Here is a 26,510-nt window from a genome sequence, read left to right as displayed (position 1 = left end):
GATAATATTTCCCTCCCTCACAGAGGTGTCAGTGAAACCAGAGGGGTTGCACAGAGTTTGTATTTTCCACCAAACCCCTTTTGCAGATGGAATTTAGTTACCAAGACTGCTGATGTATAAAAAGTAATAGAATACAGGAATTTCTTTTGTAGCCATGTTGACTCTCGTGCTTACAGTAGTAAATCTTTATTCTTGTCACTAAGGGCTAGATCATGTCCAGAATAGGGGACAGTGAGGAGTAGGGTTGCCAACCCTCCAGGATTTAAAGATTAATCTTTAATAAAATATTGTCATGTGATTAAATCTCCAGGAATATGTCCAACCAAAATTGGTAACCCTAGTGCAGAGCTGCATTGCCTCAGTGAGAGTTTGAGGAGTCGCATAGCAGAAAACTTCTCTGAGCTGTCCAGCTTGTAATGGGAACACGCCTGCTATTTCATCCCTTTCTTGGGTGTAGTCTGCTAGCTGGGTCTCCCCATTCTGCTTTGCAGGCTGGTTGGAGGGAAGGCCATGGTGCTTTCTCTGCTTTCCCCCCAGGGACATGTTGTATGCCCCCAAGAGAATGGGAATTGATGAATCCCTGCACTCCCCCAGCACAAGGGCTGCAATTTTGCCTGGCCTTTAAACAGGTTGCAGATGGGGTAAGGCTTCTTGTGCCCTCCCAATCACAGCATGCCCATGTAAGAGCCGGATAGACCCTGCCAGCGGGTGCCAGTCACACAGGGATCTTGTCTATCGAATAAGAAGATGCCATTTGAAAACAGACATTTTCAAGTAGAACCATCCTTTAAAAATAAAATGTAGGGCTCAAATTCTGCCCTCACTCAGGCACATACCCCACTTGACTTTAAGGGGAACTGCATCTGGTCATTGCAGAGGTGGGCTAGAAACTCAGCTCCTTTACAGTCCCATAAATTTTCATTTGAATCTTCTAACACTCTTAACTGAATCCAAAGCAGCTATAATCCTTATACACCTCCTTCTGTGGCACTCACAAGGCCTGGTTATGATCCAGTGCCCATTGAAGTAATTTGAAAGATTCCCACTGACTTCAGTGGGCCTTGGATCTGACCTCCTACTGAGTAGCATCATATTATTCACAGGACTACCTCGGAAGCACTTGCTCTGCTTTTCGTCAATCCTCACTCAGACTGAGGCAAATCTCAAGTTAATTAAAACTAATTAATTAAAACTCAGTAAAAACTGAGTTCAGGATTTGGCTGTGTCTGTGTTTTAATATTTTGTTTCACAGTAGTAAAATTTAAATACATTGGAATGATAGTCTATATTTAAGGAACTATAGGAGTAAAAATTCATAAGATCGTATTCTGCCCTCATTTACCCAGGTGCAACCTTGTTGGCTCCATTGAAGCTGCAATGTTGTGAGAGGAGGGTCTGATCCATAATCCCCGGTTAGGGGCTCAGTCCTGCTCCGCTTTACATAGACACAGCTATTGAGGACAGTTGAGTTGCCTGAGTGTAACTGAGGGCAAAAAGTAGCTCTGGGGTTTTAAAAAAGAAGGATTTCTAAATGAATGGGCTGAGGATTTTCCTCAGGGACTGTCTGTCCTTCAGTCATCTTTGTTCTTTTTTAAATGGCTTTTGAAACTTATATAAACAGTCCGAGTCCCATTGCATATCTTTCCCAGGGGCAGAATAAGCACCCAAATAATGTCTTCACTGGGACTTACTTGCTGACCATATAAGGAGAAAAAATGTATTTTCCCTGCAACCTACTTTGGTGTTTACTATAAAATGCACCCTGAGCTGAAACCCTTCTACTGTACATGTGTTTTAACATAGGCCCATCTTGTCATTCCAAAGGGGGATAGTGCTGAGTAAGCAAAGCGCTCCTGGCTCCTCACAGCAGCACCTAGGGCAGACTATGTTCTTGATCCCACAAGCAACTCCTATTATCTAGAAGATGGCCAAATTCTACGCTTGAGGGCATGAACATTGTTTCCATTCAAGGAAATGCGAATTGCATTCACATGCCTGATAGCAGATGCCCATCTGTCTTCTATTCAGCACAGACAGAAGCTACCGCACACAGCTGGAGATTGGCCATCCACAATATGAGTCAATGCAGGTGTGCAAATGGGTGAGGGCACAAAGAGTCTTAGCCCCCAACCTCAATCCTGAAGCAAGGGCCAATCTCAGTTGCAGTCCCTCAGCACAACTAAGCTACAAAACTACTACTGGCTAAAGAGGGAAATGGGGGCAGGAAAGAGACATGCCTCCATTCCCCTGATGCTTTTGCTGATGGCAAAGTTGTATGCATGCCCACCCCCCTTCCCCTCCCGCACACCTGGGTGCTCCTTGGGGTAGATGCCTGCCAACGTTCCCCCTGAGGTGATGTAGGTCCACACTATATCCAGCACAGACCAATACCAAGTGAGCATGGAATTTATAACCTACAGTGCAGTGCAACAGTACTATCCAATTAGACATGCAAAGAAAAGGATTTGTCACAGTGGGCTAGACACTCTACCCTGCTCCGCTCAGACCCCATGGAGAGCAGGGGCACAGTGGTTGTTCATTGGATATAGCTCCTTGATCCTGTGCTGTCTAGCTCCAGCCTAAGCATTGCAGGGTAGCAGCTCAAACTTACTGTATTTGCGTAAGGTCCTTCACTGATGTTATACCTGTGGAGGATTTTTTGTAGCAGAACTCAGCTTAGTCACACCCCCTCTTTGCCCCAAGCCGATCTTGTATGTCTCCTCCATCCCCTTGTGCCAGGGTTGAGGGGTGCAGTTGTAAAAGGGGACATCTCCACCATCTCTGCCAGGTTTCTGCCAGTGAAGAGCTCCCCTGTGCAGGGAGATTCTCTGCTGGCTATTTCTGGCCAGTTTCTGTGCTTCTAAGTGGTCCAAAAGTGGACTTAACGGACCAATATCCTTATAAAGTAGCAAAAATGTCCGTGTATATTCTGAACAAGCCATTGTCAGCATTCCTAGAATACAAATAAAATAAGATTACACAATGACTAGTAATGTCTTATTACAAAAGTGATAATATAATTGAATGCAAAAAGTAAAGCTTTTAGTATGGGGGGAGAGTGGGTGTTTTAGGGGAGTTGTGGATCATGAAAAGTTGCCCTGATAAACAAATGTGGTTTAGCTGCACAGCTCCTAAAGAACTTAAAATGTACCCCTCAAAATTGGGCGTGGAATGTAGAAAAGAATCCTTCTTTAAAACACAGAGTTGCCTTTAACTAATAAAAGAAATCTAAAATTGTCCATTGTCATAGCTTTAACGTTAACATTGGTTGCTTTGGCAAGCTTTAAATACTAGCTGCACTATAAAACCTAAAAATGTCCTGGACTTGAAGTTGTTTACACAAAATGTGAGCAGATATAAAGTTACAGAGCTGGGGAGGTGGCTTTAAAACCATCCTCCATGTACTGACGTCACATGGAACCCAGCTGCCGGGATGATGCCAGACAGAACTGTTTTTCAGTTTGCGAAACTGAAGTTGTGAAGTTAATCAAAGAGAGTTGCAAGCGCTGCTCTGATTGAAAAATTACCTCTTTCCTGGTTTCTTGTTTTCTTTAAGGATCAGGATTCACAGAACTGGAACTCTTTATCCCAGCTAGCTATGCATTTCACTGCTTTCACTACTACACTGAAAAATGCACTGAAAAACTTCTGAAGGATTGTTTACTTCAAAAAGGTAAGTTCTTTTCTTTTCTTTTCTTTTCTTTTTTCTTTTAAAAATCACAGTGGTTTTTGAAGAGTTGTGGCCTTATTTGTGAAATAGAAAAGAAAGTTAACAATACACATCATTAAGGCTGTAAACAGTTTGGCTAACGGATCTTGTAAACATCTGCCTCATTTTGATATTTGTATCTAGACCAATAATAGTTTAAAAGTGTGATGGTGGTTGTTTATTCTCAAGGAAAGGCTGTTCAGTGGTTCAGTCAGTGTTTCCAAACTATGGAATGATTTATTAACAAGGCAAAGATGTTAGCCCATTTTTGCACATTCGATCTTTTGTTTTTTAAATAGTAGAGGGAGACTCTGAGAGTTTCTTATAGGTTTAATATAAAGTTTATAAAATCTATGATGCCAGCCACTTCTTTAAAAAAATAGAAATAGACCCATCCAGAAGCCAGCACCTTATCTTACTGTGAATTAATCACTCATAAAACAGCGGAAGATCAGTTTACCTGAATAGCTGTGCACATCTACTCTAGGTAATCTCTGTTGAAAAATAACACCTCCTCTTCTGATGTCACAGCAGATTATTTTTAGAAGTTGTCATACCCCAGCAGAGATTTAGTTCAGATTATTTTGCATTTTTTGATATGAACATAGAGGGGAGGTAGAGGGAAGAAAGAGTAACATTAGAGACCTGGAACAGCATAAAACCTTTTTATTTGAGAGGAAAGAAGGGTACAGTGAAAGGAGAAATACAGCTGATGTCAACAAAATTGATTATTTGTTTAAAGTTGATTGCTGTAATGAGCTTTTGACCTTGTCTAGGGCGTGTGGAAAGTGCCAATACAGCCAAATTTCAGACACTGTACTGCTCCCCAAGGCAAACTAAAATCGTGGCTGTGTTGGGGTGATAGGACTTCACACGTGAAAGAAAAAGGTATTTTAATAAAAAGGAAGCAGTGGCTTTTTACATTCGTTTGTTATGCTCGAGCCATGTGGAATACCTGTGGGAACAGCCCAGTGTTTTATACAAACAGTAAGTATACTAGCAGTATTAGAGATTGGGATCTTATTCCTGGCTTCCATGGAGAAACAAGCAGAGAAAGAGACAAAGATTGGGACAGGAGTCAAAGTCCTCTAAGGAATTTAGCCACCATAGCAACAGCAGTAGCAGCAAATGGTCACCCAGCCATCTGAGCAAACATCAGCAATCATGACCTTCACTATGGGTATGTCTACACTTACATTTTATAACGCTCTAACTTGCTGTCTCAGGGATGTGAAAAATCACCCCCCTGCGTGCAGCAAATCTGAGCGCTTTAAAGCGCCAGTGTAGACTGGCTCCGAGCGATGGGAGAGCTCTCTCCCAGCGCTCGCGCGCGACCACACTCACACTTCAAAGCACTGCTGCGGGAGCGTTCCCGCGGCAGCGCTTTGAAGTTTCCAGTGTAGACATACCCTGTGACTATTTGCATCTTAAGAGGAAATTTGAAGGGAGTAAGAAGTGATATGAACAGGAAAAGAAATCATGGATGAAAGAGAGAAGCACTTTTGAGGGAAGTTACAGTTACAAGTAAATAGCTGCAACTAACTTTTTCCAGGACTTGATTGCATTTTGATGGTCTCTATTCTATTTTTATAAATGGAATCTTGTACGAGGCAGATGTACATTTTGAAGATGGGAGTAATACCTGATAAGTAATCACTCTAAAAGAACATCAAGAGTCTTTTGACATGTTAAACTGCTTTGCAAATGTGTGCATGACTGGAGCACATTCAGTAAATATTAAGCTGCAATGTAGGCTTTCAGATTGGTTCCAGTAAGATTTACCATTTGCTTCTGATTGAATCACAGTTGTTATTCCTAATGTTGCACTGACAAAGGCTTGTGCAAACGGTAGGCAAAACATATCTCAATCTGTCTCTAGTTTATGCCTTCACACTGTTCTTTGCTACATGCATTTGAATTATTCCAGAGAAGTCAAATGAGTAAATAGATCAGTTTGGTTAATTCCGCTTAAGTTTCTTGAATAAGTTAAAAGAGTAAGTATAACAAAAGAGTGAATTACTGCTTTACCTCCCTTCCTCCATAAAAATACAACCTTTGTAGTGGTGAAATGAAAAAAATATTGATATGGCTGTAGATGTTCCATGAATAGACGTTTCAAATGCAACAGATCTTCAGTGCATAGAACTCTTATATAAGAAGTTGTTTTCCATCAACATTTACTACAATCCCTGGTACTGAGCTAGAACCTTGGCCCTGGAGGGGGACCAGCTCCATAGACTGGCCGGCTTCAACATGAAGCCATGAGCCTATCTGAAACAACAAACTAACAGGGGACATATTTCATATTAAGAATGCTGAGTTGTCTTGGAGCAGTTTTGTTAGTGTCAGAGATCTTTATTTGTAAAGCTACCCTGAATGTTTCTAGGTAGATGAAAACAGAAATGTTTTGCTGGATCTGAAGTCTGTTTTGGAAGTGGTTCAAACCATAGGTGCTGCCTTTTAGTTTTCCCCAGGAGTGCGCCATCCCCACCCTCGCTCCACCTCTTCTCGCCCCCACTCAATCCCCTTGAGGCCCTGCCCTCGCTCCACCTCTTCCTCCCCCTGCTCCACCCCCCTCCCTGAGCCACCAAACAGCTGTTTGTCAGAGCCCCAATTAGCTGATCGGGGGAGCACCAAATAGCTGATCGGCAGCACCACCAAACAACTGTGGCTGGTGGGTGCTGAGCTCCCACTATTTTTTTCCTGTGGGTGCTCCAGCTCTGGAGCACCCAGGAAGTTGGCACCTATGGCTCAGGCAGAGCTAAAGAAGGAAGAGAAAAGAAGAACTGGTTAAAAGACAGGGAACAAAGGGTAGGAACTAATGGTAAATTCTCAGAATGGAGAGGGGTAACTAGTGGTGTTCCCCAAGGGTCAGTCCTAGGACCAATCCTATTCAACGTATTCATAAATGGTCTGGAGAAAGGGGTAAAAAGTGAGGTGGCAAAGTTTGCAGATGATACTAAACTGCTCAAGATACGGGTCTGTCTCATCTTACGCTGGGGTTACGTTCCGCAGTCAGCGCCTAAAGCGAAAATCGCGTATAGTCAAAATTACATTGAGTGTAATGGCGGGCGGAATCACCCACACTACAGAAACAGTATTTAAATTGTTATTTTTCTCTTTTTTGGGTTTTTTGTTTTTGTTTTTGCCAACTGCATAAAGCTGAAATCACACATGTTAAATGCGCCTAAGATGCGACAGGCCTGTAGTTAAGACCAAAGCAGACTGTGAAGAACTTCAAAAAGATCTCACAAAACTAAGTGACTGGGCAACAAAATGGCAAATGAAATTTAATGTGGATAAATGTAAAGTAATGCACATTGGAAAAATAACCCCAACTATACATACAATATGATGGGGGCTAATTTAGCTACAACAAATCAGGAAAAAGATCTTGGAGTCATTGTGGATAGTTCTTTGAAGACGTTCACGCAGTGTGCAGAGGCGGTCAAAAAAGCAAACAAGATGTTAGGAATCATTAAAAAGGGGATAGAGAATAAGACGGATAATATATTATTGCCCTTATATAAATCGATGGTACGCCCACATCTTGAATACTGCGTTCAGATGTGGTCTCCTCATCTCAAAAAAGATATACTGGCACTAGAAAAGGTTCAGAGAAGGGCAACTAAAATGATTAGGGGTTTGGAATGGGTCCCATATGAGGAGAGATTAAAGAGACTAGGACTTTTCAGCTTGGAAAAGAGGAGACTAAGGGGGGATATGATAGAGGTATATAAAATCATGAGTGATGTGGAGAAAGTAGATAAGGAAAAGTTATTTACTTATTCCCATAATACAAGAACTAGGGGTCACCAAATGAAATTAATAGGCAGCAGGTTTAAAACAAATAAAAGGAAGTTCTTCACACAGCGCACAGTCAACTTGTGGAACTCCTTACCTGAGGAGGTTGTGAAGGCTAGGACTATAACAGCATTTAAAAGAGAACTGGATACATTCATGGAAGTTAAGTCCAGTAATGGCTATTAGCCAGGATGGGTAAGGAATGGTGTCCCTAGACTCTGTTTGTCGGAGGGTGGAGATGCCTGGCAGGAGAGAGATCACTTGATCATTACCTGTTAGGTTCACTCCCTCTGGGGCACCTGGTATTGGCCACTGTCGGTAGACAGGATACTGGGCTAGATGGATCTTTGGTCTGACCCAGTACGGCCGTTCTTATGTTCTTATGAAGAAGCTTTTGGCAGTCTCAGTGTTCCAATGACAGGTCTGAGTGGGAGCTTGAAAGAGCTGAGCTCAAATGCCGCATTGCACAGGTAAATAACTCTATGGTATTACTGTGATCTTCAAAGGGAGCGACAGGGAGGTTCAATGAAGGGAGTTCCTGCCCTCTTAGGCCCCAATCCAACTTGCACTGAGTCAGAGGCATGACTGCCATTGGCTGTGGTGGCAGTTGAATCAGGCCCTAAGTGCTGTTAGTTGAGATGCACTGTATCAGGACTTCATCTAATACGCTGAGGCAAGTAACCTGTTGGTCCTCAGCTGAGCTCACAGCTCACTTGTTAATGAAAGAAGCTGAATCTGAATTAGATGTCAACTTGTCAGCTGGCTGGAAAAAAAACAGACAGTGGTAAGCAGTGATCATGTAGCAGCCGGAGCTGAATCAATCTGCTTTGCCCAGTAAAGGGGTGAGGAGAGCTTTGCATGAGGCACAAAAGGTAATTACAAAATTAGATGTCAAGTATAAGAGGGGTTAGGGTGACCAGATGTCCCGATTTTATAGGGACAGTCCCGATATTTGGGGCTTTTTCTTACATGGGTGCCTATTACCCCCCACCCTCTGTCCCGATTTTTCACACTTGATATCTGGTCACCTTAAGAGGGGTAGCCATGTTAGTCTGAATCTGTAAAAAGCAACAGAGGGTCCTGTGGCACCTTTAAGACTAACAGAAGTATTGGAGCATAAGCTTTTGTGGGTGAATGCCCACTTGTGTCTGATGAAGTGGGCCTTCACCCACGAAAGCTTATGCTCCAATACTTCTGTTAGTCTTAAAGGTGCCACAGGACCCTCTGCTACAAAATTAGATGTAAACTAGTAATCACAAACATGTTCGATAAAGGGAGTAGTTTTTGTGACCCGACAATAGCCTCTGATCACGAAACAATGCAATCTGCAAGCTTATTGTGAATGGATATGAATATCTACGTTCACCAGTTTAACACAACAGTATGATTTGAAACCCAAATTTAAGGAACACACACAACTGTGCATACAGTACATCATACCATGTCAGGCTACCAAACTGTCGCTTCCAAGAATGAATTAATGGGTGCTATTCTGACCTCATGCTGCTGTAAATCAGCAGCAAATCTGCTGATTTTTAATGAGCCACTGGTGTAAAAATTGAATGAGTGAGAATTGGGTCTATAAAATCTATCACCGTTCAGTAAAAGGTTTCCCTCTACAAGTGTATCATAATATAACAATGCTACTTAGCACTTGTCCAGCCATACAACTCAGAGATTTTTACAGAGGGTGGTGAGGCTCATGTTTTGTATTTTTACAGAAGAGGAAATTGAGGTGCAGAGAGGTTAAATGATTTATGCAAGGTCTCACAATCAGTCAGAGTTGGGGATAGAGCCCTGTTCTACTGTCTTCCAGACCCATGCCATGGGACTAATATATTTATTTAGATTTGTAAAACCAAAATACATTAAGCTTTTGTATTGTGTCTGATGTATATGTAGTGCATAAAAGTTTTATGGTTTCCTCCCATAACTGCATGTTTCTTTTGTGTAATTAAAAGTATACATATAACACTAATGTTTTTAAATGTGCCAGTGTAAAGTCTCAATTGTGCTGAGCAAACTTCCTATCTTTAGATTTCTAGTTGTCTTGTGAACAGTTCAGATATAGCACACAGACAGCATTCTTGGCCATTCTGCCTAAAGGACAGATCTTGGAAGGTTCCAAGGCCTTGAATTGCCATTCACTGCAACGGGAATTGAGGGTGCTCAGCATCTTGCAAGAGGCTCTCAGTATCTTGCAGGATCAAGTGCTGTTATAGCACTTCTGCTTCATCTAAAGGAGAGCAAGTCTGAATATTACCCGTTTGTAGGACTATTCCCTATGTGTATGCTATTTCGGTACAGCATGTAGAATGACAGACTAAATTTGTTATGAGATATCACTTTTTTGCGGGGGGGAGAAGGGGTTGGAACTCCTTTTTCTGTTGTGTATTCCAGTTTGTCCATACTTCTATTGTAGTGTATATGTTTATCATTATAAACCTGATATAGATAGCAAGCTTTGATACAATTGAAATTAATGGAATGGGCTGTCTGTTATATTTGTTTTTCTCTTCGCTTGAAGCTAGAATCAAAGACAAGAAAGACTTATTCTGATAAAATCAATCCCAGCTTCCAGGAAACATTCAGGAAAGAAGAGGAGCAGAAACACCTTTTAGTTGATACTCATAGTGCAGCAATGGACCTGCATAAACAACTGGAGAATACTGAGAGAAACTGGACCAAAGAGAAGATGGAACTGCTGGAGAGATTTGACAGTGAAAGGAAGGAGTGGGAAAGTCAGTGGAAGGTCATGCAGAAGAAAATAGAAGAGGTACTTTGGATTTTTGAGTGTAAACAACACTGTAAAAATGAACATTTTTCTAAAGTCTTATCTGGTGGCCCAAGGCCACCTCATGGTTTTTCTCTCTGAACCATTTTCCAGTTCCATGCCTGCCACTGTTTAATGGTTGATGCCAGGATTCAAGGTCTGAGCTCTGGGAGTATTTGAGATATTGTTAATTTTATAACCATGGATAGAGAGTAAGAACTTGAGATGTCACTTTGAAGCATTGGTCTTAGGTCAAATTTGCTGCAGTATTGCTGGCAGTATATACCATAGCCAGAGATTCTGGGCACAGTGTGCATCGTACATGCGTTTTAAAAAGTAGCAGACATGTCTGTATGGGGCTTAGGTCATTGGCTCTCAACATTTCCAGACTACTGTATCCCTTGCAGGAGTCTGATTTGTCTTGTGTACCCCCAAGTTGCACGTCACTTAAAAACAACTTGCTTACAAAATCAGACAAAAAATAGAAAAAAGTGTCACAGCACACTATTACTGAAAAATTGCTGACTTTCTCATTTTATTATATAATTATAAAATAAATCAATTGGAATATCAATATTGTACTTACATTTCAGTGTATAGAGTAGTATAAACAAGTCATTGTATGAAATAGTTCGTACTGGCTTTGCTAGTGCTTTTTATGTAGTCTGTTGTAAAAGTAGGCAAATATCTAGATGAATGGATGTACCCCCTGGAAGACCTCTGCGTGCCCCCATGGGTATGCATACCCCTTGTTGAGAACCACTGGCTTACGTGAATGCATGTTTATCAACAAAATTCTAATACAGGCATATTCTAAAATATACCTCTCTGGCTGGGATAAATTAGGCACTACTTTATTTGTTGACATCAAAGGGAATTCCATGAATCAAAGAATGAGTTGCTCAGGAAATGAGAAATTTATTTCTGCAAGGACCTGCTATATTTTCTGATGACATTTATTAGAAGAAAGGATTAAAGTAAACAAAGGCTAGACACAAAGAATATTACACCTGTTAGCGATCATTTACTTTCTATCAATTCTAATTCACTTCCTTTCAGGGATAGCGTAAGTAATTTATTTATTATTCTTTTACACCAAAGTTGTCATCTGAACAAAACCCTCTGCCACTTGCTAATGCACAAATTTATTCTAATATACATGAAAATATTCTCGCTTGCTTTCTGCAACCACTAGGAATGTAAGGAAGAGATTGTTCACATGAAAGGAAAATAATAAAATGAAAAGGAAAATGGAGCCAAATGACTCACAGACATATGCTGCTCTCAGGCTACAATGTAACTCTGTGATGTCTGCCTCCTATGTTTCAGCTGTAATTTCTATTTGATTTGAATATGATATTCTTCTCCACTTCCTGCCTTAAATGTGGTGATGTTGCTGTGATTTGTTAACTAGTTTCCTTGTTTTGCCACAGAAGTGACTACATTTCAGTGGTTAGTAACATGAGCCCTATATGTATATATATGCTGTTTGGGAAAGGAATCAGATTTCCTTTCTATCATTTACATCATCTAGATCAATGGAGCCCCAACCTGATTGGGACCTTTATATGCTACTGTAATATAAATAATAAATTATTATTACAATTAATAATCATCTGCTATTTTGTTAGTTGGCTCTATGGTGTTGGAGATGATGGGCCTAATTCTCAGTTACACTAAGGCCCTTTGACACAGCTCTTGCAGCGTAAAGGGACTTTAAAGTGAATGTAATTGTAATTTACACACACTGTAATGCCCCTTTATGCTGCCAGAGCAGCGTAAAGCAGCCATAGTGGGAGAATCAGGCCTGATAGCTTTTGAGTGAGATGTAATGACCGCTTGTGGTCATTAACAAGTCCACCTCGCTTTTCAACTGAAAATAGGAATGTGTAAACCTCAGTGTCCTAGCCAAATTCCCAACTCTAGTAATTGCATTCTACTTACCCGTATTTGCTATGCAGTTTCAAGCAGATGCAGTATTTTTCTTTTCTGCCTGTCTTAAATTGTGTTACAGACTGTGCTGTGCACTGTTAAAGAGCAGGTGTGTTTCAGCTCAGAAACGGCCATATCCCTTGTCTACCTCACATGGGTGTTGTGAGAATTAATTAATGTTGGTAAGGAGCTTTGGGATCTTTGCATTCAAGGGACTGTAAATGGAAGCCTTTGTATTATAATTCCCCAAATTAGAATATGCCAGAACACTTAAGTTAACAATGCCTTTGCTTTTACTAGTGGAGGCAGAGGATCTCAGGACCTCATCAAAAAGACACCAGCACATTACCATCCAACACCATCCTGGAATTTTGATTCAGTATTGATTCATAGAGAGAGTTTCACTTGTTTAAGACCAGCAGAATTTGCTGGAGCACATTGATGTTTCCTGGCAGTTTACCACCTAATTACTGACCCAGCTCAGAGGTGCTTAACTTGTGAGATCTTCTGGAACCCCATTCCATAGCTCTAAGCCATAGATTAAAATATAGCGAAGATTTGGGGAATTGTAAAAAACCTTCTCCACACCTTGTGACAATAGAATGGTCCATTGGCCATTCCACTTAGGACTCAGCATGTCTTAGCTAAAAATACATATAAAATCTTTCAGCCCATAAGTGATTTTACTGAATGAGATGCTTAGGAGCTTTGTAACACAGTTAAAAACAGACAATAAATATGGTCCTTTATCCTACAAGCTCATAACTCTACTTTGATTAAATAGGGTGTTTTATTGCCTTTTCAGCTTTACCAGGAGGTAAAACTAAGGCGGGAGAGCAATATGAATGTCCGGGATAATAAGGCCATTCAAAGCAAGATGCTGCAGCTATCTGTATATTCCCCTACTTCAGAACGGAGTGACACAGCAGAACTGAACTGTCGACACAACTTGGCAAATGGCTGGATGGAAGAAAAGAGTTTGTTCAGTAACTCAGAACAAGAATGTAAAGAAACTAGAACTCAGAGGAAAAACAATGTTTTATTAAGGAACAGTCTGGCCTTTGACAACCAGGAGAAATATGAAGACCTCCTCAGCTTGAAAACTCCTAAGAAAGATACCAGTAGCTATGCTGGTGATCTCAATGCAGTAAGTACGACAGTAACAGTGTTTCAGCAAATGTGGGGAACATGATGAAATCCTTCTCTCTCTACCCAAAGTATATGTCCTCTGAGTCTCAGGCAGTGGCATAGCCAGGTTCTAACATCAGAGGGAGCGAACACATAAAAAAAGGCACCACCTGACATATCAAATTACTAATTACATACTTTTAAATTTGTTATGCATATTTATTTGTACTTAAAATAAAAACACAAGAATGATCCAGCCATGGAAGGGTTTGCACAGCCGGCATTTCACAGGAGAACTTTAGATTATACTTAGATATATTTTAGATTCTAGAAAGTAAATCACAGAATACAGTAGTTTGTAATTGTCACCCCTCGCCCCCGGAGCAGAGCAGCGGCTCGGCTGTGGCAGAGTCATTCCCCGGGCTGCCACTGCTCGTGGAGAAAAGATGCCACTGAAGAGAGACCACGAGAAAAAAACATCCCTCCTCCCCCCCTTTTCCTTCCTTCTCCACCTCCTCCGCTGGCACCAGCTGGGCTTCAGACCCACCAGGAGCTCTGCCCACCAGATTGTGGCTTTTGTACTGTTCTGTCGAGGTCTCCTTGGATGTCCTGATGTGAAAAAACTGAAAGCTTGGAAGCCGTGTTAACTTCCAAGTGACAGGTGCCTATTCTAGTGCTGCATGCTTGGTTTCCAGTCAATGGTTCCCTTATTTCTTGGTGGCATATTAATTATTATTAATAACAAGTCCAGTAGGGCCTAGAAGCCTCACATGAAGTCAGGCTGTGCTAGAAGCTGTACATATAGAGTACCAAGAGTTTACAGAGCGTGGATGAAAGGAAGTATCCCCATGATTTGGGGTATGTTTACACTGGAAAAGGGAGGTGTAATTTCTGGCTTGTGTAGACATACCCTGGTAGCGCTGATCAAGCTAGTGTGCTAAAAATAGAAATGGAGCCACAGTGGTGCAAGGAGCTAGCCATCCTGAGTGTGATCCCACCTGAGACCCTTGATAAGCACTCAGGTGACTAGCCCATCCTGGTACTCATGCCGTTACACTTCTATTTTTAGCACTCTAGTTTGATCCGAGCTAGCACCAGTATGTCTCCTCCAGCTGGGCATGATGCCTCCAGCTCCAATGTAGACGTACCTACAGATGGAGAACAGAGGCACGGTCAGACTAAGTGACTAGTTCAAAGTCACCCAGGGAGTCACTGGCAGAGCTGGGAATTGAACGCATGTTTCCTGCTTCCATACAGTTGGATTGCCACTTCACCTGGAGTCTCAGGACAGTAATAGGCTGATTAGGCGTCAGCTGGAGTATTGTGTCCAGTTCTGGGCACTACATTTCAGGAAGGATGTGGACAAATTGGAGAAAGTCTAGAGAAGAGCAACAAAAATGATTCAAGATCTAGAAAACATGAGCTATGAGGGAAGATTGAAAACATTGGATTTGTTTAGACTGGAAAAGAGAAGACTGAGAGGGGACATGAGAACAGTTTTCAAGTACATAAAAGGTTGTTACAAGGAGAAGAGAGAAAAATTGTTCTTCTTAACCTATGAGGATAGGACAAGAAGCAATGGGCTTACATTGCAGCAAGTGAGGTTTAGGTTGGATATTAGGAAAAAGTTCCTAACTTTCAGGATGGATAAGCACTGGAATAAATTGCCCAGGGAGATTGTGGAATCATCGTCACTGGAGATTTTTAATAAAGGTTAGACAAACACCTGTCAGGGATGGTCTAGATAATACTTTGTCCTGCCACGAGTGCAGGAGACTGGACTAGACGACCTCCTGAGGTCCCTTCCAGTCCTATGATTCTACTGTTGTAAATGTCCTGTGGCCCATGAGCATGAGCCATTAAAGAGCTGCATGTTAATGTAGTGCATTGTGATGGTGTCACATAATGACTGTGCCCCACGACACACAATAGTGTCCTGCAGTGAGGCATCATCACAACTAAAGATGCAAACAATGCAACACAGTATCATGGTGCTCTGGCTATCATGCCAGCAGGATACCAATACTTTCCATTGATGACTTCATGCGTTGTGCTTTATAGAATACATCCGTACAGACAGAGAGACCATTCATCCCAGCCTGAAATTCAGCTGCTTCTGGGGTGGAACTTGGCAGCCAATTTGCACCACAACGGTGTGACAGAGGCGACAAAGTGAAAAAATGTCTCCTCCTGTCACAACTGCAGGGGCAAGATGGGCCAGCAGGATGCAATTGCCCACACTGGCCAGGACAGGAGGGTTAAGCAATGAGGAAGTGGACTCTTTAGTGATCACACATGGTCAGGACGTTGGTTTTAAGCTTCCTCTGAGAGATGGTGGCACAGTGTCCCCTGAGCATCATGCTTCGGCGCTGATTCAATACTGACTCTGAGGGAAGGTCTCGGCTTCCTGCATCACCAGCCCAGGAGCAAGAGCTCATCCAGGATGGTTCAGGAGGTGTTTGCCTTCCCCGCCATATGGCCGCCTCACTCTGCATGGAGCTGCTGGGGCCGGGGGCCAACAGGGCTGCTGCTCCTCAGACCCCCCCCCCCCCACTGCGCTGCCGCCCCTTCCCCTCCCGGCAGAGCACACCCCTGCCTGGGCAGCGTGCACCAAGCGGGACTCGGCTTAGCGAGCTGGGCAGCTGTGGGCAGGGGGGAGCCTCCTCCTTCTCCTCCCCGGGGTGCCAGGCAACCAGCCGACGCCGCCTGCAGCCCCGGAGCGAGCGAGCCAGGCTGGGGATGCAGGGGGGGGCGGAGCGGAGCCCAGAGCCAGCCAGCGGCCGCATGCAAAACCCAGCTCCGGACTCCAAGTCTGGAGCCCAGTGCGGAGTGCGCGGAAAGGCGCCGCTTTTAGAAAATGTGCTGAGGGGAAGCGGCTGCTTCCCCTGCACCCCCCTAGCTACACTACTGGTCTCAAGATGCAACAACTTCCCAGCCAGGGAATGTTTCCCCTTTCCCCTCAGTTTATTACTGTTGAGTCTATAAACTTTTGTTAAATATACTAGTGGCATGCTATTTACCTTGGTCCATAACGTGGAGACCTTTCTGCGCTACTCCCTTCTGCACAGGACTCTCCTGTGTAAATCATCATTGGGTGTAAAACAATTCTGGAGATATGCTAAGGTAACATTATTTATATTTGTAAAGGCTCTTAAAGAACTGGCGAAAGTTAGTGAAGAGTTATGCAGCTATCAAGAGGAAATTCGAAAGAAGCCCAACCACAGAAGGTAAAAACACGTTTGGCCTATTTATGTTAGGGGAAGAAAGGCAACAATGGGCCTATTCCTGAGCCCATTCAAGTGAAAGGGAAATTTGTAATTAAATTGGTCAGGAGCTGGATAGGGCTCAGTGCTCAGTTTCTCAGTGCTCAGTGTAAGGAATCCCAGTGAAAACCAAAATATGTTTCAAACTGCAGAAAATGCAGTGTGCTTCCAAAATATATAAACTGATATCTGTATTTACATAGGGCTAGATTGTGCCTAGCCCTAACACAGTAGTGGAGTAAACAGGACGAAAGATTTTTGTCCCCACTCTGTGTCATGTTAGGGTTACCTAGATCTCAGCACTGGATACTGGAGGGACTGCAGGGGATTTGCACCAGATACTCCCTACAGGGAGCAAGGGGGCAGGGAGTGACTTCCCTCCCCCCCCTACTGTGCACACACACACACACACACACACACACACACACACACAGATGGCTGGCCACATCAGGGAGAAGTAAGCTACATGCTGAAAAGAACAGTAGCAAATCATTTTTCCCCTCCACCAACACCCCATCCACTGCAAACATAGTGCCCTTGGGTTCCTCATGGGGAAATACTGCTAGGGACCGCTCCTTACACAGGGATGTACATAAAATGCACAGAGGGCTAGATTGTGCCCTTGGTGTGACAGGCTGTTAGGCAGGGGTTCGGTGGGGCCACATGGCAGCCGAGTACCCAAAAGGTTTAGGCTGATTCTGCCAGAATTCCTCCTTGGGGCTCCTGGGAAGCCCACACTTGTGTGGCAGCTACACCACTCTTGGAGAGGATGCATTGTGTTTCCCTCACCATGCTCAGCAAACTCTGATGAGTATAGACCTGACCTCACCCTGTCATTTTCTAGGCAGCTAACACCTGTCGCCTTGTAGGTATATACGCACATTGTGCCAGGCTCTTGCTGAGAGGTTCAGGAAGTACAGAGGGGCTCCTTGGAGTCTTCCCCCAGCACATCCATGCATGGGCAGCCCACAGTCTTTTCCACAGTGTATGATTACTTTAGCATCAATAATTGTGAAGGAAATGGTGTACACTTTGTGAATGTGTGCTGGAAAATGTGATTATTGCATGAACCATAAATGACACATTTGTGCTCTCACCTTGAATATTAAGACATTTGAACAAGCTAATGACTACATGCAGAGGCTCTCCTCACTCCAATACTCATGCCAATTCCCACTGAACTCAATACAAATTAGAGGGCCCGTCCTCCTTCCTACAGTAAAACCTATTAGAGGGGACCTAGGTGGGGGGATCGAGGGGAGGAATACACTGCAAGATTCCCTTTGCTGAGGTTCCTTCAAACTCTTCCATCATAGGGTGGGACTTCTTCCCTGTGTACATAGCAGTGGAATTGCCCCCAAAAAATTTTCAAACAGCCAATCTTAAAGACCTTCTTCTGGGTGCCTGTGTACTGGGAGTGGAAAGCTGTGCTGGGGTTAACCCTTTGTTCCGCTTACAGGTCAGGCAGTGCCCTTGTGCTCTGTTACATGTCTACGGGTTAAGCCTTCCCTTCCTTTTCCCCAGATGACTTCTTAGGACGAACATCCTCATCACTTGTCACTAAAAACGCCTCTTCTTTTATGTACAGAATGAAGTCACTTCCTTTTCTGGAAGAATTTGAAGATACCCAAAACACAGTTATTATGCCTGAGATGAACCGCATGTCCAGCAATGAACCACAAACTTCTTCCCTCACCTTTGAAACAGAAGGACAAAATAACAGGAAGAACTTGATGAGTGCCAACAGGGGTTTGAAAGATTTGCCTTGTAGCTCTCTTACTGGTGATAGAGGAAGAGACTTCATGCCCTGGCCAAAAAAAGAAGCCCCCCCAGTTCCTCCACGGAGCACTTCTCGACATCTGACAAGCTCACTTTCTGCAGCTGTACACATCTCTGAAGTACCCATAAAAGATTCAGGCAGCAGAAGCAACTGTAAGGTTCAGGAGGGTAGGAATGGAAGGAAATGTATTAATCCTTCTCTTGCAAAACAGAATGAAGCTCCAGTGGTACATGCAAATGAAGGGAAGTCTGTGAAAGGTGGTGCAGAGGTAACTGCTTCAGTACCTATAGCCAAAAAAGAGAGAGTCTCTGAGTGCAGTGTAGCGGCAGATTTTTGTCACAACACATGGTCATGTGATGTGGGCAAGCTTGGAAAAGGTACTCAGAATGGATCTTCCTTATTGTCTGCCCAGAAAAGCTGTTCAGATGGAAATATGGTGCAAACAGAGAATGTGCACAGGAGACATTGTCCTAACTCTCCTAATGTTCTACATTATGGTAATGACTCCCGTGACCCTGCAATGCTGCCAAAGAAGACCCAAAGAAATGAAATGTTGGCAGCAAAGATTGATGAATTTAACAGGATTGTATTTCATACAGATAAATGCAACAAATCTTTGCAAGAAAATCAGAAGCTTCAAACACCAACTGGAGATCATAAACACTGTGGCCCAGGGTGTGACTGTATGGTTAACAGAACAGAAACTGTAAATGCATCTTATGTTTCAAATCCCAGACTCTCTGCAGCAAAGAAACAGGATCCCTGCAATCCAACCAAAACTGCCAGAACAACAGGGCAACAAAAGCAAATAACTGGACTTCTAAGCACCAGTGGCTACCGGCATATGCTTCATGAGCATGATTGGAGATCAATTAATTTATCTGGTCGCCCGCGTTCAGCTGACTCAAGGTCAAACTATGGAGTTGTTGAAAAACTTTTGAAAAACTATGAAAAATCAACAGTGACTTCTTTGTATAATTCTAAATGCTGCAAAGATAAGTGGACACAGTCAGATTCTGAGTTCACAGATGGGAGTTGTGAGACATTGAGTCAGTATTTAGAAATGCTCCAGATAGAGCAAGGAAAGCAAGAGTTTCAGAGGAATTCAGCCAGGTGTGTTGGGAAGCAAGTCAAACAAGGCAAAGAGAGACAGAAGTTACCAGAGGTAAGATTTATACCCAGCTTCAGAAACAAGCCACTTAAATGGGACTGTCCAAAATATCTGTTTGTGTAATATTAGACACTTTGGGTATGATCCTTATCTCATTTACACCTGTGTGAATCAGGAGTGATTCCATGGAAGGTAATGGAGCTACATCAGTGAAAGATAGGAGTCCTGTGGGACCAGATTCTGATCTCAGTTACACTAGGGTAAATCTGGAGTTTAACCTCAGTGTAGTTACTTGAGATTTGCACTGCTATAACTGACATCAGAGTCTGGCCCATTCTCCCCCCCCCCCCCCCCCCCCACACACACACACCATCCCTCCAATGACTCTTTTCAAAAACCTATTAAAAGGACTTTAACCCAGCCTCCCATGGCAAAACCTACAGGGGCTGAGAGAGCAGTCTCCAGAATGATGGCTGTTGCTTGTCCCCTGAAGGTGCCATGCTGGGGTTTCTATAAGTTTCCAGTAATGGAGCATTCTCACACATTCTTCCAGCAGACTGCTGGCTGGAAGCACGCAAAGGAAAGAATGTAGAGAAACTGGAAAGGATCCAGAGGTGAGCGACAAAGATGATAGAAGGGATGGAATGCAAGCCATATGAGCAAAGACTGAAGGAACTGGGTATGCTGAGTTTGGAAAAGAGGAGATTAAGGGGGGATATGATAGCGGTCTTCAGCTACTTTTGAAAAGCTGCCATCAAAAAGATGGAGAAAAGTTGTCCCCTTTTGCCACAGAGGGCAGGACAAGAGGCAATGGGTTCAAACTACAGCACAACAGATTTAGATTAAAGCTCAGGAAAAGCTTCCTAACTGTAAGAACAGTAGGACAATGGAACAGACTGGAGGTTGTGGAAGCTCCTTCACTGGCGGTTTTCAAAAGGAGGCTGGATAGGGCCATCTGTCTTGGATGGTTTAGACACAACAAATCCTGCATCTTGGCAGGGGGTTAGACTAGATGACCCTTACTGTCCCTAGTAACTTCTATGATACCCTCATTAGCTCCTCACAGAAATGGGGTAGACTCACTTGGAGCTGTGAAACCCCATAGGGGAAAAAAAGTATGTCAGATCGTCAACTGGTATAATTTAAATTGGCACAATTCCATTGACTTCAGTGGAGCCACGTTGATTTTAACAGCTGAGAATTTGATCCTATAGATTTTCTTCTGACCAAGGTCTGAGCCTAACATAAGGGTGTTTTTGTTGGTTTGGGGTTTTTTGGGTCAGCTTCACCAGTGTGCAGCAGTTGGAACACTTTTCTAATAGTGGGGTGCTGAAAGCCAACCCCTTACCTCTGTCCAGAGCTGGGGCTGGGAGCAGGGCTTTGTCTCCGGGAGTGGGGGACCTGGGTAAAGGGGCTGAGGCTGGGGCCACAGCTGGGGGTGGGAGTAGGACCAGGAGCAGAGCCCCACGCATGGGGCTGGCAGCCAGGACCTCGGGGATGGTGGCAGCAGAGCCCCGGACACAGAGCTGGCAGCCGGGACCCCGGAGTGGGGAAGGCAGCTGGAACCCCGTGTAAAACTTGGGGGTGCTGCAACACCCCCTGAACCCCTAGTTCCCGCGCCTGTGGTGTGCAGCTAGTTTTCAGTAGAAACAACTTCGTTCTACCATAGGCAAAAACAAAAACAAAAAAAAAGGAGAAGCTTCTGATTTTTTGCTCTGTGCAAATCTGATAGGAAATTTCCTCAGTGAATATTTGGAGCAAGAACAATGAGCCAGTTTGATTTTATTTTTACTGGCATAAATCCAGAGTAACTCTACTAAAGCCAATGGGCCTGACTCTCCGCTGTCTTGCTCCTAGTGTAGTCATTTATGCCCATGTAAAGTGGGTGTAAAATACTAACTAATCAGTCTGGCAGCATTTTAAACCCACCTGCACTCACTTTGCAAAGGTATAAAGAACCACACATGGCACAATGCACTGAAGAATCACATCTATGATAACTACTCTGTATTTACACCACTGAAACAAAGAACAGAATCTGGACTGTTGTCTTTCATGTGTTTGTGAAGCTCTGCAGCTATGACACTATATTAATAAATAATCATTATTAACAATTTATGAAGTGCAAACATCTTCACATAACAGTAATGGAAATACAGTCCTATATAATGAGCCTTGGCTGTTACAATAGGATCCATCAAACGACACCTGAAAGGTACATGGAATCCTGTTTCAGTGTATTGCTGTCTATTGAGTTATGTTTATGAACCAGCATAAAAGTTCATCCACATAAGTTCCAAAAATGAAAAAGTGCCTGCAGGATCAATTAATTTATGCTTTGCATATGGGTTAAAATCTTATATCTTCCCTTGTATCTAGCATCCATGTCAACATATCTCATGCTGCAACTAATGTAAGAATTCCTATATATAGAAGTGTCTCTTCTTTTGCATTCTATACATTGCTATGTAAATACATCCTCAGGTCCTTTTAATAGCCCAAGACCACCTGTTCTGAGGTATGCCACTTCATTCCTTTTACATTCCATGAACGACTGTGTTATAACTTGTTAAGGCAAGTAGTTTCATTTGTGTTCTAGATATCTGTGCCAGATAAATGTTCAACTGGGAAAGGCTTCTCCCGGCCAGCGCGACCAGCAAATCGACGCTTACCTTCCAGGTGGGCATCCAGATCACCTTCAGCACCACCTGCTGTGAGAATGACCACACACAGTTATTCTCTCTCACTTCAGTCAGAGACGGCAGTAGTCTGAACTCAAGGATGAATTTGATGATGTTGTGAAATGTGAAAGCTCTGCGCCTCTTTATACCTGTGTGTTCTGTGATTGTGATAGCAACCAGTTCTACACTGTTGTATATCATCCAAGAGTAATCCTGTCACTTGACTTACTGGGCAAAGCATTTTCAATCTTAGATCATCATCGCAGTCTTCAGTGTTTTTATTGATGAAATAATTATACCCCTTGTTTTCTTTTTCTCTCTCTTTCTTTCTTAAATGGCTCACAAAGAATTACTTTTGAATGACATCCTCCTTGGTTTGAGTTGATACAATGTATAGTTCTGTATATTCTGACTTTTCTGCAAACAGCAGAAAGTAAAGCTGTATGCATGATCATGTGTTTGTAGGTGCATGTGTTGGAATAGGAAGTATACAGGTATGTATTTAGAAGAGACAAACTCTGTGCTAGTGTTGACACTGAAATTACAACATATATGCCTATATATACTTTGTGTTTATTTAAAATTTTTGAAAATATAAAGTCCTGATGACATTTATATTTTGTATATCTTTTATATAGTTTCACAGGTGTAGTGAATACACTTTTTTGACTATAATTGCAGCGTCAAGGGCTTGCACAATATGTATCAGAAGCAGGCTAGCTCAGTGGATTCCTCAGACGTGCTTGATGGCATACTTGTTTGGTTTTTCAACCCTTATGATGCTAGGGTCAATATAGCTGGGCATATTTTTTCTGAATTCAAATACTATATGATTAGTACTATATTAGCCTTTTTCATCACCTGAGCTATTCCTAAAACGTTCTGCTGCCTTAAAATGCTTTATACGTGCCATTTAATATAACCTACTGTAGGGAATTAACTCCTATAGTTTCAGCTATATTGTAATATACAGTTTATGGAGGAAGGAAAAGGATGGTAAGCATGGCAATTCTTTCAAATTTGTTTTCTTTAAAAACTGTATTTAAAAGTATAGCCACATCAAAGAAATTTAACCTGTTTACTTTCAGTGAAAGCAGGAGAATAAGGAATGCTATGATTACCAAATGCTGAAGTTATGCTTTCTTACTTTGATACTGGACTTCATAGAGTGTAAGCCAACAGCTAACTTACTGCTCCCGTGAATGGTATAAGTGGCAGTCAGTTATGAAGTTTACTTGCATTCTGGCAACAGCCGACATACAGTACAGAAATATTGCCTCAAGAGCTGAAGGAGATATGATCATTGTGGTGCCAGGAATCCTAGACTGATGGTATTAGAAGTATGTTTTTGCCCTCATCTGTCTGTATAGTATTGGCCGTTAGAATGCTGTGTGTGTAGGCTGGCTTATTCCCTTCCTACCGTTTGAATGAAATATTGACACTATTCAGCATTTTTGTTCAACTTGTTCAATAATGACAGTGTTCTCCATTCCAGAAATTTTATACCCACCATAAAGTTGCCAGATGCATAGTGTAGCAGGGGTGATAAAAATTTTCCTTGAACAACCAGTTAAGATATTTTTTCAGTTTACTGATATTTACTGCCTACTTTTGATCATCAACTTGCTGAATAACATAGAAAGGAACAAAAACCTGCTGTATTCCCTGGTGTATGTAACTTTAATTAACAGAAAGTTATGGAGGTAAACTAATATGTCAAGGACAAGTCAATTTTGTCAAGATCTTCTGAGTCCCTCTAGTGCATATACCTTGGTTTTGACATCTAGAGATCTCAGTAATTTGTGCACTATAAATACCCTAGAAGGCTAGGTGGACATATTGATTTTAGAAATATACAACTACAGCTGTTTAAAAATGAAGTTGTCTTTGCAGGAGTCAGCACGGCAGAGCCAGTTCCCAGCATTGTGATAACCACAGCTTAGCAGCTGTCTTAAGTAGCCTTAGGCTAGGTCTACACTACCCGCCTGAATCGGCGGGTAGAAATCGACCTCTCGGGGATCGATTTATCGCGTCCGGTCGGGACGCGACAATCGATCCCCGAATCGACGCTCTTACTCCACCAGCGGAGGTGGGAGTAAGCGCCGTCGACAGAAAGCTGCAGAAGTCGATTTTGCCGCCGTCCTCACAGCGGGGTAAGTCGGCTGCGATACGTCGAATTCAGCTACGCTATTCATGTAGCTGAATTTGCGTATCTTAAATCGACTCCCCCCTGTAGTGTAGATGTACCCTTAGTGATGTGACATATGCTCTTACTTGCTGTAGAAGGAAGGGGTACTAGCTGGCTTTCCAGTTTCCCCAATGTGAGCTAAGATTGAGAAGAGCTGCCATGCTGGAGCTTCTGAAGAGACAGAGCCTCCAGAACAAAGAAATCATAAATCTTCAGAGTGGGACATAACTTTTCTCCCACCCCTGATCTCACCAAATGAAGGGCTCCACTGCTTTTGTTTTGTGAGTCTATTGTCAAAATGACAGGTTGAATGTTATGTGTTGGCTAAAGTCTCTGTGTAGATGTACACTCTTTTTATTTACTCTCTGAACCACTGTGAGATTCTCCATACTGCTCAGACTAGGAACATGACTATATTTTACTTTGGCCCCAAAATAAATCCAGTAGAGAGTCTGCAGAGTTCTAAAAGCCTAACTGGCAACAATTAAATAGAAACCCCTCAGGCACAGTGGAGTTAGCTGCCAACCCAAACACTTACCAGGTATTGAAAATATGTGAATGTCACTATGAATCCGTTGCCTCCCTTCTTTGATGCTCAGTTACTTGTATTGAACACAATCACAAAGGGATTGTGGCCTTGTCTACACATAAAAGTTGTATGAACTTAACAAAATCAGTTTGTACGCCAATTTGGTTAAATCAGTGTAAAACCTATGTATAGACCAGACCTTTGTAATGTGAGAGAGACACCACCCCAGCCAACTTCCCTTGGCTGAAAGGACTGGTTGGCCTGATACAGAGCCCTTGGGCAGGGGGAGAAGGAATAAAAAGGTAAATCTCCAAAGAAATGCTCATATATCCTTTTGCCTCTAGCTCATCATTCACCATCCAGTTCTATTTAATGTTTTATCTTTGCTCTATAGTCTTAGTTATAGTCTTCTTATAAAGAGTACATTTTAAATGATGCTAAAGTAATGAAACCAATACTTCGCTTGTTCTCTGTGAGCCATAGAATTAGTGTGTTGACCTTTACACATACTGTAGGGGGTGAATTGGCCATTATCAGAATAAATTGCCAAGCTGTGTAATCTAATTTTTCAATGTTCTTTTGAGCACCAGTTACTTTTTACTGGCCTTTGATTCTGTTCAGTATGTACACAGTTGACTATTTAAGAATATGTTTCTGCTGAAACTGTAAATAGGGATCTTGTATCAAAATGACCTCAATATTATTTTTGCAAAGTTTCACAGCATCCCAGCAGGCTGGCTAGCTACATCCCAATTTTAAGTTATGGACCAAGTATAAATTCCCTGGCATGCAAAAAGTATGCAATTTTCACAGTGTTGCTATGAAAATAATTTCTTTGGCATTGGGGCCTGCAATATACAATTCTATCTAGTATACTATCATTATTCTTTCTTGGAGTAATCTGTAATATTCTTTTTGACTGTGTACGTCCTCTTTAAAATGAAAGGCAGAAGACATTTACTTTTAACTGCTAAATCTGAAAACCTTTTTTGCATCTGGCCTTTCCACCACTTCTTGATTCCCAGTGGATGTATGTTTTCTGTGTGGTTCCTTGCCAATGGTCCATATGTATATGACATACTGTAGGATTTTCTGTTTGTACTGCACTCAAGATTTTCCCCCCAACACATTTTGTTCTTAAACCTGTTGATACTGTTGCCATCCATAAATATATTAGATCTTAATTTACTGTTTTGCATCATTTGAAATGCACTTTCTTCATCAACTGTTAATGTCATGTACTATATAAAACTTGTTACTCTTATAGTTTAAGGATGGTTAATCTGTTTCTGAGGTTGCTTTTTTTTCTTTTCTATTTATAAAGCATTTACATTAGCAGGAACATGTTCCTAATGTGCAGTGTACAGTCAGCAGCTATGTGACTATGACATTTCATACTTATAGTGCCTTGATAGGATATTACTCTGAAAAGTATTGTACTGGAACTTCCTTAGAGTAACACAAACTGAACCCATAATATGAACAAAGTCAAGTGTATGAATAAAAATTAGGAAGATAACAGAAGAATCAAATATCAAGGCGCTACACTTGGAGTAAATGTGTGGCTAGTTCTTTTCCGTTGTAGTGCCTGTAGGGTATCCTTTGAAATTTC

General features: G+C 42.3%; 1 protein-coding gene across 3 annotated transcripts in view; it reads left to right on the top strand.

Moving 5' to 3' along the window:
- The window catches only part of MTCL3 (MTCL family member 3), a 73,613-nt gene extending 47,443 nt beyond the window's left edge, over positions 1-26,170 (top strand). For 2 of the 3 annotated variants that reach the window (XM_042848059.2, XM_042848056.2), the window contains exons 9-14: positions 3,557-3,673; positions 10,045-10,289; positions 13,024-13,365; positions 16,494-16,573; positions 18,198-19,554; positions 22,100-26,170. In XM_042848059.2, the coding sequence (XP_042703993.2) occupies positions 3,557-3,673; positions 10,045-10,289; positions 13,024-13,365; positions 16,494-16,573; positions 18,198-19,554; positions 22,100-22,273 (2,315 nt within the window). In that variant the 3' untranslated portion in view covers positions 22,274-26,170. The remainder of the gene's footprint in view (positions 1-3,556; positions 3,674-10,044; positions 10,290-13,023; positions 13,366-16,493; positions 16,574-18,197; positions 19,555-22,099) is intronic. The other variant, XR_010599631.1, reaches the window with a different exon arrangement.
- Positions 26,171-26,510: the final 340 nt, after the last annotated feature.

The sequence above is a fragment of the Chrysemys picta genome, chromosome 3 (genome assembly GCF_011386835.1).
Source record: "Chrysemys picta bellii isolate R12L10 chromosome 3, ASM1138683v2, whole genome shotgun sequence".
Classification (NCBI taxonomy): Eukaryota; Metazoa; Chordata; order Testudines; family Emydidae; genus Chrysemys; species Chrysemys picta.
The sequence above is the reverse complement of the archived record's forward strand: the minus strand, read 5'-3'. Positions and strand labels throughout refer to the sequence as shown.